At 36.3% G+C, this 14,596-nt stretch overlaps 1 protein-coding gene across 1 annotated transcript; it reads right to left on the reverse strand.

Moving 5' to 3' along the window:
• Positions 1-8,744: 8,744 nt before the first annotated feature.
• On the reverse strand, positions 8,745-12,848 carry LOC131842264 (ecdysone oxidase-like). Its single transcript, XM_059190804.1, has 3 exons — positions 12,731-12,848; positions 10,798-10,931; positions 8,745-10,232 (listed from the first exon to the last, which is right to left on the reverse strand). The coding sequence occupies exons 1-3, from the start codon at positions 12,846-12,848 to the stop codon at positions 8,745-8,747; spliced, it is 1,740 nt and encodes a 579-aa protein (XP_059046787.1).
• Between the last annotated feature and the right edge of the window lie 1,748 nt (positions 12,849-14,596).

Below are 14,596 nucleotides of genomic sequence, written 5' to 3' on the forward strand. Positions count from 1 at the left end.
TCTCTAGAATGGGAGGAATTAAAAAAGATCAAACTAGCTGATCCAAACTTTAATACACCTAATAAAATAAATATATTATTAGGAGCCGAAGTGTATGGCAGGATAATACAAAATGAAATGATGAGAGGTCCTACAGGTATTCCAGTCGCGCAGTCGACATCTTTGGGTTGGATAGTGTCAGGGGCTGTAAATAATAAAGTTAATGTAAACACAAATATTATTGCAATGCATACTTGTTTAGAGAAAGGCACCATAGATAAGAAAGTTCAAGAGTATAAATCTGATTCAGTACTGAAACAAAATAACATATTAAAGGTTAAGGAAGAAAAATATGAACAGTTATTCTCAAATAGAACTCATAGTAACATAAGAAAGTATATTAACAGCTTACCTTTCTGGAATCAAGAGGATCCAAAAGAGATTAATAATAATGAAAAATTTAAAATAACTAGGAAGCAGTTATTTCGAGGATTTAATAGAGATAGAAATAAGAAAGCGAGTAAAACAGTTATGAAAATGTATACAGATTTGAGTCCATATGGTTAGACTTATTATTAAAACAAAGTAATGTAAAAATGCTACTTACCTCCATTAGTTGTTGTGAGATTTGTGAAAGAAACGTCCTGTAAATAAAAATAGAAAATTATATACTCATGTTAACTTCAATATTATAAGTCGAATATACTTACATGAATACAGTACTTTGTTGTAGAATGATGATTATCTGCATATCGGCTTATCAAAACATGATTGACAATTAATGGTGCATATATATTATAAATAAAATAAATTACTTGGTGGTACAGATATATCAACAAACAGCACACGTGGATGGTAATAAGAACAGGAACGATGTATCTGCAACTGAAAGAAAATAAAACATTATTACATAAATAATATAATAGTAAAGTTAGAAAAAGTAAAGGAAATGATTAGGAGAAATGATGTAATGAAAAACGTTAATATAAAAATAGAATTAATAATAAAAGCATTTGTACTTACCTTACTAGTGAAAATTGATAAAATTTCTTGAATATTGTGATATGTGTGATCTTAATTATAGTAAATATATAATATATAAAAAAGTACAATGAAGGACAATAAAAAGTAAATTATAAAATTTGAATAAAAAAAATAATGTTGTGTATGCAATGCAAGGCATTAAAATATTGCGAGTTATAGGTAGATTTAGATCATCGTAAATATTACATTAGGAAAACTATAATTTGATAAAACTTTATTGTTGTAAAGAACATATAGGTAGTAGATACTAATTTTATGTTAAGTATCATAGGTCAAAAAATTGATTTAAATGAAAGTTTATAAAGGCACACATAATACATATGTGTAAAAATAACATCTTACTGGCGCCGTTGATCTCAGAAATATCTGGCGGAATGTTTTTACCATTAGGATGGTAGGTTTGACTGGCAAAACTAAGCTAATTTTGGTTTGAGTGAATGATCTATATCTAAGCAGTTGAGAATTATAATAAAATAGTACATAAACATTCCGGAAATATAGTATTGTCTCAGTGGTTCCTTTGAGATTTAAGAAATACTAACTAAAAAAACCTATTTCTGTAAATGAACGCTTTTTGTAATTTCTTAAATTTAATTGTAAAGTGCAACTGTGTTGGATTGTACTTATAGTAATTGGTTGTGAATTTGATATTTGTTGAACAGTGTATGGCTATAAATAAGTTCGTGTATTGAGGTAACTCAGCAATGAAAAATTTGGTCACCGTCCTCATGGTGGGCGGAATAGAAGGAAGGAAGAACAATTAGAAGTTTGTTCTTGGTGGGCGGTATGTTAAAGTATCATAATCCATAAAATAGTATTGTTTGCATGCAGCGCCAATAGATGGCGCTGTAACAAAATTGAAACTCGCTAACGTTTCGTTTTGTACAAAGTCCATATGTATTTTACTTTATACCATTTTTTGTACTTGTATTTGAAACCGACCAATAAACCTTATATACACGAGTGTAGTGTTTTGGTTTATAGTACCCTTAGGACCTTGTGGTTTTAACACACGTTTCGACTTGTAAATGTAAACTTACAAGGATTATTTAAAAGAGCAACACACAAGTTTCTTGCTCGTTCTTCTTGTGATGAGACAGCTTTCCGAACGAGTGGTAGATAAAAAACAAATTGTTATGACTATTCAAAAGTGCTTAAATTAAGTTTATTTGAATAAATGATTTTCTATTCTATTCTATTCTATTCATTGTCCTCTGAGTGACTCTGAGCTTATTCATGAGGCCCATAGTTAGCGACCACATCTCTGTGCCGTACCGAAATGAGCATGAAGTCAGGTCAGTTAGCCCGTCTTGGCCAATAGCGAAATATCGAATTATATTCCAGGTGGAATATAATATAATATAAATGGAATGTAATATATGGAATATAATTCCACCTGGAATTATATTCCAGGTGGAACCGCATGGACTTCAACCTGTTATGGTATATTATTATAAAACTACAAAACGTCAAAATAACTTACTATTTAGTTCTTAAAGTAGATAAAGCAAGCGTATCGTGAATCCTGCATGATATTTTAATATTTTGTTATAGCTGAATATATTGTATCTATACCCTCATCAAACTCGTCCATTCAATTTAAGACAAATTCCACTAGGTTCAGTGTTGCCAGATTGCTATTTGGTATTCCCTCCAAAAATGTACGCAAAGTGCCTAATAAAGAAAACTGTGTTCTGACGACCTTTTTGTTTATTTTATACTTCTGAAACCGATGGCTATTTTTTTGGTCGCTTTGTCCAAATGATGACCTTCTTTAGGCCACCTCATCTATGTTCTTCTTCTTTTTCGCCAGAAGACTTGGTTTCTATGTCTTCTTCTCTTTTATTCGTAAACTCTTGACAGAGCGGTCGTGGCTTTTATGATTGTTTGTTTGGTGACAGAGCTCTTCCCAAATTTCATTCTAGTCCTACATGGACAGAAAATACTCTCTAAAACCCCTCTACTAATTTTTCTCCCCAGACATTTGTATCTTTCTCAAATTTTTCCCCTATCACCAGAAATATTTTTAAATTTAGTGTGAAAACTTCAATCGGGCGTCAATGTATTGTATTTTATATCTAATACTTCAGAATATTCAATGTGAATAATAGAATAGTTTCCGTATTATTCAGATGAGAGAGACGCAGGGTGTCTACCTATAGGGCTGTCAGCTGTACGAGATTCCTCGTAGAAGGACGAGATTTTGCCCATTTGGTACGAGGACACTCTTATCCTCTTACAAGCCTGTACGAGATGTAGTTGCGCGGTACAAACATTTGTATTCATAAGTATAATTGTTTGCATCTGTCTGTTTTCTATGCATAATATATTTTAAATTTAAGTTTTCATAGCAGTTCTCTACTATCCATGAAACAAGCTCTGCTTAGCTTGGAACTTAGATGGAGCTGTGTGAATTATTCTGATAAATATTATCTGTGGTACATAATTATTTCTCATGACGCTAAATATTTTAAGGTTGGCAACCCTGCTACGTACTGGCATGAAATAAAATCAGTTCAGACGTCCTACCGGGCGGTGTGCAGATACCAGACACGTGGAGGAAATTGGGAGCTACGAAGATTCAGAATTGAATGTGGTATTAGCAATTAAAATACAATACATGTATACCCGTGTGAAGCCGGAGCGGATAGCTAGTATATAATAAAATCGTAACGAGGTCTAAAATGTTTGTTTATTAATGTACAAGTTGTTGATAGAAATTTTTGTGAAGGTGATCTAAATTTAGTAGAAACTGTATCTTGCTACTAAATGAAGTAGGATGTAGAAATAATATTGTCCTGACATGAGTCCCCGGGTACTCAAACATTGAAGGCAATGAAAATGCCGATCATCTGACTAAGTTAGGGGCAAAAATCTCCCAACTGGCCCTCGAACCCTTTTGTCGCGTGCCTCGTTGCCTAAGACTGGGATATCTTAATTTAATAACCAACCAATAGGCAATGAATCACTGGCAGGAAATGCCAGGATTGGTACGTTCAAAGGCCCTAATATCGGGCTACTCGAACATTAAAAAATACTCCAATAGACAATTGCGTAAAAACAATATATGCGTCCATGTCTAGGACTTGAACAAATATATAACAAACCTAAGCCTGTGCATAACAAAAATGCAGATTTTACCAAACTGAAGAGGAAATGACACTAGACATGCTATGTGGCTATAGCCCACTAATGCGTATACGAAATATCTCCTTTTGATATTTTACACTCTAACCTGAGGTGATAAAAACCAACACTCCTAAGAATATCCTTTAATTCTTATCCCTGAAGGGTCTAGGTAGTAAACTCTGAAAAAAGGCGAGCACAATAGATAGTGCTATAGGTCCAAGTACCTGATAATAGCCTAAACCCCCAATTGGGGGGAAATGGGATTGTTAGTAATGTGGACTAATGAACCCATTACTAGCAATGTACCATATCAGGTTGACCTCCACGCGGTTCCCCCTGGAAACCATCGTGTTAAATTCCTGGTGAATTTGTCACGATGGGCTAACTGACCTGACCTCATGCTCATATTATCACCCTCCACTGGTGCCCCACCAGCGTAAACCGTTAGCGCAGGCGGATGCACCATTCCATTATCATATACAAAAAAAAAAAACCCCCAATTAAAAAAAAATAATAGTTGTAACGCCCAACCATAGCCTGCGCCATTAGAAACGTGAAAAATATATACAAACGCGATTTTATAAGAATCCGTATAAATATCTTATTAATTATAGATTATATCAGTATAACAATGAAATTGTAACGTTTACAAATCGACACGTGCCGGTCAACATCAGATAATCGAGTTCAGCTCGATTAATTGCCTAGAGAACTCGTTTGGAGGCGAAACACGTGTCAGAGCAACATCCACCGTGGGATCACACGCAGCAATATTAGTGAAGCCTCTCTCAATTGAATAACCTTTTGATAGAACTATTACTATTTCAGTATATTAATAAGAATTTACTGTTTTCCTTTCTACTTAACATGAAGAAATATTTTTTTCCGATCTGATCCCCCGTCCAATTAAAACGGCGGCCTGAGCCGAGGTTCAAATCTCTAGTGGTGCCCTCAGATTAAAGTCGTATCCGTCAGGCAGGAGTTGGCCTTCAGCCGCTCCATAAGTCCCTCCGCTGGTTTAGAGTGCCATCTGCGCTCGCCTCATAACGTCCGGTGAAGTTGTAAAGGCCAGCTGCGGCCAACAGCATTAGAGTAGTCCGAAAAAAAAATATTTTTTAAAGGGTGATAATGGAACGGTGCTCTTGTCTGCGCTAACGGTATACGTTGAAGAGGCACCAGTGGAGGATGATAGAATGAGTATGAGGTCAGTTAGCCCATCTATAGTGAGGAATCAGCATCATCGGAAGTAATGCGGTGTGCTGGACTGCTAGTTGCTGACGGTTTAGCACAGCGCGTTACTTCTGGTGGTTGCGAGTTCAAATTTATTAATCTGAAGATTTATAAATTTGAGAATAGTTGTAGTAGTGTATGTTTATTTCTTAATTGGTGCATTACTATAATACTCACCAAAAGCATGTAATTTTATTATTTAGCTGTTCCCGGGACTTCGTCAGTATGGAATTTTATTTTACTTTTCTAAAATAAAAGCATAAGTTACTCCTTATTACATCAGCTATCTGCTAAAAAAAAGTCGCGTCAAAATCGGTCCAGGAATTTCAGAGATTAGCCGGAACAAACAGGCAGACAAAAATTGTAAAAAATGTTATTTTGGTGTATGTACCGTATTTATATTCATATGCATGTAGTAAAAAACGTTTATTCCAATATAAACAGACACTCCAATTTTATTTATATACGATTTAGTTATCTATACGATAACTAAATCGTAGCGTTTCCTCTATTTTGTTGAACATAAGGTTATAGCTCTATGTAGCTTAAATTATCAACGCGGACGCGGCACCTGCAAGCGGCCGATACCCTGGCTCCTAACATTGAACGCTATTGCATTAACAAACTGCGGTGCACCGCCACTGTTCCATACTACTTTCACACCTGGATACATTTCTACACCTACTATTTCTAGACTACAAATGAGGTATTGGTATACCTATGAAGACTTCCACAAAGTTATTTACGTGGTTATCTAGGTAGATTTAATCTATATAATTATCTATACCCATAACATAAGCTTCAGCTAGTTTCAGTCTAGATGGCGCTGTGAATAAATCTAAAAAAAATATCCGTTAATTTTAATTTATTCTTTTTCAACTTTCTTTTTTATTATGTTTTATACGGTAACGCATATAATAGAATAGAATAGAAATCATTTATTCAAATAAACTTAATTTAAGCACTTTTGAATAGTCATAACAATTTGTTTTTTATCTACCACTTGTTCGGAAAGCTGTCTCATCACAAGAACGAGCAAGAAACTTGGGTGTTTCTCTTTTAAATATTCTTATAAGTTTACATTTACAAGTCGAAACGTGCGAATACAAACTAACAACAAGCACTAATTTTTGGGTCAAATTAAATATGCAATAAGATTAAATCAGTCGTAGTGATAAGAGCAGACCAGTCCCTACAAGCAGCACTCGTTCACTAGTATGACGGATGAGCCAGCCATCACTGCGCTCGACCATATTTTAGGGAGCCCAATGACCCGGCACACCACGCCGCCACATGTCTGGAAGTTTTAGTGAGCATGACTACTCATTACACACGACCACGTCACAGCTACATAAATTACTATATGGTAGTTACAGTATTCGCACTTTACATGAGGATGCATGCGGCAATCAATACAAAAGCCGCTACGCTATCATATATCAAGAAAGCAGTATGATTAATAAATTATAACGTTGTTCGCAAATAAACTTATTCTTGCTATATATTGCTATCATCTATAAATTCATCTATCTTATGTGACAGACTCGACCCATTGGCTTTGCGGCGAGATAGTGCATTTTCTACCGCATATATCAAGGGGAGTGTTCTGAGGAATTGTTCGGATTAATACCAGCTGCTGAGTTTCACCACCGTACCACCCGCCAGAAACTGAAATACCATCCTGATCATCTGAATGAATGGCGGTCTTCCACAGTACGGTTTTGTAGAAACTTTTTGCCTCGCACAACCACATTGTGGAATCACCTTCTAGCAATGGTATTTCCGAACCGATACGATATTGAAACCTTCAAGAAAAGAGCTTATTCCTTTTTAAAAGGCCGACAACGTACTTGCAATTCCCCTGGTGTTGCGGGTGCTCATGGGCGGCGGTAATCACTTACCATCAGGTGAGCCGCATGCTCGTTTATCTCCTGTGTTATAAAAAAAAAAAATTAACCCAATAACTTAAAATGTATCCCTCTAAAAGTATAAGCTATCTAATGTACTCACTTTTTAAAACTAAAAATATTCCGTTGCAACTTCATAGTAGTGTTTCATCGATAGAAATGATTTATGCTGTCGTCATTCGATCTTACTTGATCGCATTTTTTAAATTGAAATGATTTTATATTGTATCACAACTTCAACAGAAACAATTTCATATCGTGTCACATAATTAGCCTACTGTACATGCCCACGAATAAAAACCGTCGAAAACACTAAGTACTTACTAAACTTTAAGGCTCAAATCAACTCTCTAACTGCCAGGATTAGAAAATTAATTTATATATTTAAATCACTTAGACATATAACCAACTAACATGTTTTACGCACAGTTTACTGCACGCTAACACCATCCTTGATTTCATATGGTATTACATTGCAAAGTCTATCATCAAACCACTTGAAGTAGCTCAACGAGCAGTTTTAAAAGTTTCATCATTCAAACACATATTATATCCAACGTCTCAATTACATCTGGATTGGAATGTTCTGACTGTTAGGCAATTATATGTATTAAACACATCTATCTATCTATCTATCATCTATCAGTATCGTAAAGCCCCTTATACTAGCACCAACAAACGACGTAAAGACAACATCTGTCCTATACCCTCACCTAAATTGACCTTCACTTATAGATTCTTATATTATTTAGCTTCCACTTTATATAACAGAATAAACTCAAAGATTGATATTCATAGTCTCTCTAATTATCAGTTCAAGAGCATCGTACGCGCATATTTGCTAAACAAAACTTACGACGAAACTGAGGAACTTATTATGCCCCTAAATTTGTAATAATAGTACACCTTAAACACACATACATATACACATCCACACACACACACACACACACACACACATACACACACACATCCACACACAATAACATACACACAATTATACTCACGAACATGTACCATGCACATTTGCACCCTACAACAGCAGTATTACTATTAGCATTAGTAATATCTAGAACTTTCACCTAGGGAATGTAACTGGATGTCCTTCATGTCTAAGAACAGCAGTGACATAATGTTATGATGAGACTTAAACATTGTATTCTTATATCTTCTTTTTTAATATACTCTGTTTTTTTTTGTAATTTATATTGTCTTATAAAAAGTGTATGCGTGTATATCTGTTGATGTAATAATTTTTTTTTTATTTATTTATAAGAATTGTAATATTTTATATGTCACAATAGAACTTAATAAGTTCGATTATGTAATATTTAAAAGAATATATACTTTTTGTTTTATATCTAGGTATGAGGAAAGCAAAGAAAAATACAATACAATAGCATTTTATTTAGTTCTGTATATATATGTGTATTATACTCATATTCAGGCACATACTTATTTATTATCTTCCTTTATAAAATCTGCAGCTTTTTCACCGACCATAATAATAGGAGCATTGGTATTACCACTAGTGATTGTAGGTAAAACACTTCCATCTGCTACTCTTAGTTTATGGACACCAAACACTCTCAACCTACTGTCCACCACAGATCCCATAGAGCAAGTCCCAATGTAATGATATATGGAATTTGCCATGCACAGAGCATGACATTTCCAATACTCCTTGCCACCTGGTTCATGAGATGCACAACTAGGTGTCACTAAAAATTCTGCGTTCACCTCCTTAAAAAAAGTCGTGGTTATTACGAGATTATGGTGCTCTACATATGTGGCTAGGTTATCCAAGTCTGCGGGGTCAGAGAAATGACCAGTGTAAATTAGTGGGTAATCATAAGGATTTACGCTTCGCAACAAAATATGACCCCGGGACTTTGGATGGAGCAAAACCACTTCTACAAACATAACCTCTCTTCCTTTTGAATCTTTGTAGAAAGAGTTACAAATTTCATTTTTGTAGGTATAAGAAAATGCACAGAAATCTAAGAGACCATCGGCGTCCATTATAAAGTTAAATGTTTGATAATCTGGATACGATTGTGATGTATTCATCGCGACGTATCCAACTACTGAGGGTGAGGGGTAATCGTGAGGATTTGTTGGTACTTTGGAACTTTTCTTCTTTCCCATTGTATACGCTAAATTACTAGTTATATGATCTTGCATATTCTCACCGACAGGTAAATCTGAAATAACCTTAATTCCCAAACTCTCTAAATGTTTCTTAGGACCGATACCGGATAACATTAGCAACTGTGCAGTGTTTAAAGTTCCAGCTGATACTATGATTTCTTTGTTTGCTATAATGGTCACATTATTCTTATTTTCTTGAATCGCTTCAATGCTAACAGCATTATTATTATCATCAAAATTTATTTTAGTAACCAGAGTATTCTTTAGTACATATAAATTAGGTCTTGTTTTAATAGGAGTGAGGAATGCTGTAGCTGTGCTTTGTCGGTAACCATTAGCCATCGTCAACATCGGTTCAGTATAACCCAGGGTGTCATTTCCGTTTGTATCAATAACAATTTTATACCCAAGTTCACTAAAGGCATTCAAATATCTATGTGTTACGTTGGCATATTGTCTAGTGACTCCCATGTAACCATCGCGTCCATGAAATGCTCCGTATGGTGTTTCGAAAATGTTTGGATCTTCAAGTCGTTCGCTTTTGATGAAATATGGTAGAACATTTTCATATTTCCAGGTGTCATCTTTAGTTATGTTTGCCCAAGTATTGAAATCGTGAGGATCCCCTCGAACGTAATCCATGTAATTATTACTGCTGCAGCCACCCAGCATCTTACCTCTTGTTATATCAGCAACTGGAGGTATATGACATTGTTGTGAATATCCATCGTAGACTGACGTATAATTCCAATCTTGTGCAGAATGTTTCAAATACGTCACTAAACCAGGAAGCTGAAATATTATAACTTATGTAAAAAACTTTGGATCGTCGATGGAAGCAGTAAAGTCTACCGGTTTACTACCTAACTTACGAATATTCCAGTCTATATACCTCGCAGGTTGTAAGCTTGAGTTTGGCTGATGTAAGAAATCTTTACATCTACCTGAGATCCAAATTAATTTCAGAGACGGAAGGAGGTCTGCTACTTTCTTTTTACTTTGGGAAAATCCATCATAGATGGCTTGTCTTAAGGTTATTCGAACTGATATTTCTGGACTTTTACTGGCTAAAAATCAACAACATATCCCCACTAGTCGCTATAGAGTCGAGTCAGAGGGAATCTTATCCAATTGTGGAAACTCTTCCATGGCCAGAGCGAAGATGAAAGTTTCAACTCGTAAGCCGGTAGATTTGCTCCCTTCCATGTTGCAATCTATATGCTCTACGAAATGTAAGCATCTGAAATGTTGCCTTCACTACGAGAGTCGACAATGCGTCTGACTAATCAATTTGGTATTAGAGTTGTCAAAGTATTTTTAAAATTTAGCAATTGATCAAATAAGATGATACACTTACATGTGATGCTATTGGTGGATCACCACCAGCTTCTACTAGCAGGACTCTAGTTTTGGGATCTTCTGTGAGTCTGTTTGCGATTACACAACCCGCAGATCCTGCCCCCACCACTATGTAGTCGAATACGTCTCCATCTAAAATGAATTGGTTATTTTCATAATTAACATTTACACCAATATTATCAGATTCATCATCTCTATTATACTCGTGAATGTGAGATGATTGCTATAAAATTACTAGCGATATAAATTAAAGTATATAATTAAGTGTTGGTGGTAGAAGGGTGCAATTTTAAGAGTGATGTTTAACATAACATCATAAAATATGTCCAAATATTTAAAAAATATCTTTTTTTTATGGGCAACCTTTTCTATTTAGGGGTACATAAAGTGGATCTATTCTCAGACCTCCATAGTATAGATATAAAATTTTATAAAAATCTGTCAAACCATTTTGGACGAATATGGCAACTAATACTCACTGTGTTAGTTTTAAATTACGAGAGAATTACTCAAAAACTTACCAATTAATTAATTACCGGAAGAAATATAAATGGAAAAAATATCGAGTTATTTATAAGACTGGATCATTGTTTTTATTAAGTAATAAATAATAATCTATATCGCATTTTAATACAGAGGATAATGGTACTGTATTACTGTAAATATTCTATTGTGACTAATATTAGAAGACCGTTACATGGTTGCGGGTTCGATTCTCGCATGATACAAACATTTGTATTCATGAGTATAATTGGTTGTATCGGTCCATATGGTTTTACGTAAGTATGTTTAAAAAAACTAGCTGTACTCACGGTTTCACCTGCATCCGATTTATAGCCTATGTGTTAGTCTGATGTATTGCTGTAAAGTTTCGTCAGAATCCGTTCAGTAGTTTTTGCGAAAACAGTTAGTTCAATATTACAAACAGACACTACAATTTTATTTATATGTATAGATGTAAAGGTGTTCAAGGTAGGTGTTCATGTTTAAATTAGATGGGGCTATCCCCCATCGGTGGGCCATTTAGGCCCTCAACTTGTTTGCTATTCCAAATTAGCATCATCAAAATTCGTCCCCACACCCTGGAAACAACTTGGTCCAGGACAGTGACGTTTCAGAGAAGCTCCCTACTCCGTCTAGCGTACACTAAAATCTGCCGCGGTTTTCTCGAGATACTACACAATGGGGTTCCTCAAGACGGGTATATTAAGGCTTTTTAAGTACACACAAAACCCCTGGTGTAGGAGCTCCTGGAGCTAAAAATTTACCATTGTCACTTGGGGGTATAAAAATAGGTTACGTTAACTGTTTGCCATAAGGGCCGCATGCGAGTTTGCTAGCATCGTTGTATAAAAAAAATTACCAATTATAAACAAAAGTATTTTTATCTCCTCTCATTTGCGTTTTTTTATGCTGTGTTTCGATTTAATGATGAGATATGGCAGTAAAACTGCGGAATGGAAACACAAGGGGTGTATCAGAAACTCAGGTTATTCTTTTCGTCGGCCATCAGTTCGGAGTGCATTCAAGAACTTCTTATTTTATTACTTGGTAAGTTGTTACTTAATTCTCGTGTCACTGTGTTATAAAATGGCTTGACCGATTTTGATGAAATTATATATGTATATTAGGTAGGTCTGATAATACGTTGTTATCTAATTGTTATACCCCCAAGTGATAATAGCAACTTTTAGCTCAATAATAATAAATCAAATCAAAATGTCCGTATTCATGAAGGTCTATTACAGGATCTTATGATATGTAAAAATCTGTCGTCAGTTCGAAATGCATTTGAGCTAAAAGTTGCCATTATCACTTACCCCCAAGTGTACGTGAACCCCTACATGAATAAGGACATTTTGATTTGATTTGACTTGATATACCTACCATATGGGAGACCATACAAGTTACATAAAAAAAACAATATTCACCAGAAACGACGGCCTGTTCAGGATACAGATAGGAAGTCAGATGTAAGGTTGTGGTGATCACTTGCAATGCACCCTGGGTCCATGTTATATTACTTATAATTGCGGATGTAGCGTCCATGTGGAGTGACTGCCAAAACTTAAATTACTTAAATGAACACTTCATAAAGAACATTATGAAGCTGTGCAAACATATTATCTTATATATATATAAATATTGTGTCAGATACATGCATCAAATTGACAGTCTTGTACAAAAGTGACAACCTACAGCTTTCAATCATTAGACATAATCTTAATTATAGAAATTATTTCATAGCATAAAACAAAGTCGATGTCGCTGTCTGTCCCTATGTAGTCTGAGACTAAATAAATTAGTGCTGGTTGGTAGTTTGTATTCACAAGTTTCGACTTGTAAAATGTGAACTTACAAGGATTGCCTATACGATTGTAACCATCCCCCAATTGTAACGAACCCTATTGCTACGTTTACATTCAGCCGCTTCCCCTGCCACTCGCTCTGCCGGAAATATTGCCGGGCGACAACTGAACGAGAAGGCTGAATGTAAAAACACGCTGCCACTCGCGCTGCCAGTCCTTTGACTCGAGCACGAAAAACCGACAATCGAGGGAGCGCCGGGCAGGCGCGAGTGGCAGGGCCAATGGCATGGGAAGTGTTTCCACTCGTGTTTACACTCTCGCGTTGCTCACTTCCGTGCTCACTTCCCTGCCCACTCGGGCTGAGTCTAAATTGGGTAATAAATAAATTACAATAAATAATAAAAAAAATGAACTAAATATCAAATACTAGCTGTGCCCGCAGTTTCACTCGCAAAATTTATACCCTATATGTTATTCTAATAATTCGCTGTTTCTAAATTAGCATCGAGTAACTTAGTTTGTAATTCATACTATTTTTTTTCGAACTACTCTAATGTTGGCCGCAGCTGGCCTTTACAGCTTCACCGGACGATAGGGGGCGAGTGCAGATGGCACTCCAAACCTTCAGAAGGACTTATGGAGCGGCTGAAGGCCAACTCCCGCCTGACGGATATGACTTTAGTCTGAGGGTAGGGGTTCGAACGAGGAATTTATCTCACGGAAGGAGGCGGCGGAAAAGGAACGGGAGTGGACTCGTCCCGCTTCCCTCCGCCGCAGAAGAACCAGGCCTAGAGGTGGGGGCGTACCCAACTCCGCCCCCTTCTATCCCTCACTGGGGTCGGGGTGACTGCCTTGAGGGAGGCAGTCCCCCAATCCAAAGGCCCCGGAGGTGTGCGCGTGTACCTACACGACTCCACAATGGAGTAGGGCGAAATAGGTTGCCCTAACCGTAACGAGATGGGGCCTGCCCTACAACATCTACAGGGCGAGCCGTCGCCGTCGGAGCTGGGGTGGAAATGCACATGCGAATCCCCTGGCTCCGGCATAGGCGCTCGTAGGTACACCGTGTGGTTTTTGGTGAGTACAAATCTCACACACCGCCCCGCCCTCCCTCCGGCGGGGTGACAGTCTTTTGAAGATTTTCCACAGGTTAAAAAAAAAAGGGTTCGAACCTCGGCTCAGGCCGTCGTAATATCGATCCCCGTTTGAATTGGACGGGGGATCGATCGGAATTTATACAGGTAGCGCTACGGGATTCAGTTAGTTTACAATAACATGAAAGATAAGAGTATATTTTTGGTAATCTCTTAATGTTAGCAATAAAGGTTTTATCTATCTATATAAGAGTTTGTTAACAACTAAATCATAAGACTATTCATAATATATGTACGTATTTAATTTTAAACTTATTTTACTTAATTGTTACTGTACGCACGACCGTTTACAGATCACTCCAAGCAAATATTGCTAACAGTCAGTGTTTTTAAT

Source organism: Achroia grisella, unplaced genomic scaffold, assembly GCF_030625045.1.
Source record: "Achroia grisella isolate CSIRO2021 unplaced genomic scaffold, CSIRO_AGI_Agris_v1 utg1080, whole genome shotgun sequence".
NCBI lineage: Eukaryota > Metazoa > Arthropoda > Insecta > Lepidoptera > Pyralidae > Achroia > Achroia grisella.

Excerpts from the sequence above, each read along its gene's own strand:
- LOC131842264 (XM_059190804.1), bottom strand. The coding sequence starts at position 12,848 with ATGGACGCTACATCCGCAATTATAAGTAATATAACATGGACCCAGGGT. Across the intron at positions 10,932-12,730 it reads TGAACAGGCCGTCGTTTCTG|ATGGAGACGTATTCGACTAC; the intron begins GTGAATATTGTT and ends AATTCATTTTAG. Across the intron at positions 10,233-10,797 it reads ATCCACCAATAGCATCACAT|CTTCCTGGTTTAGTGACGTA; the intron begins GTAAGTGTATCA and ends ATAATATTTCAG.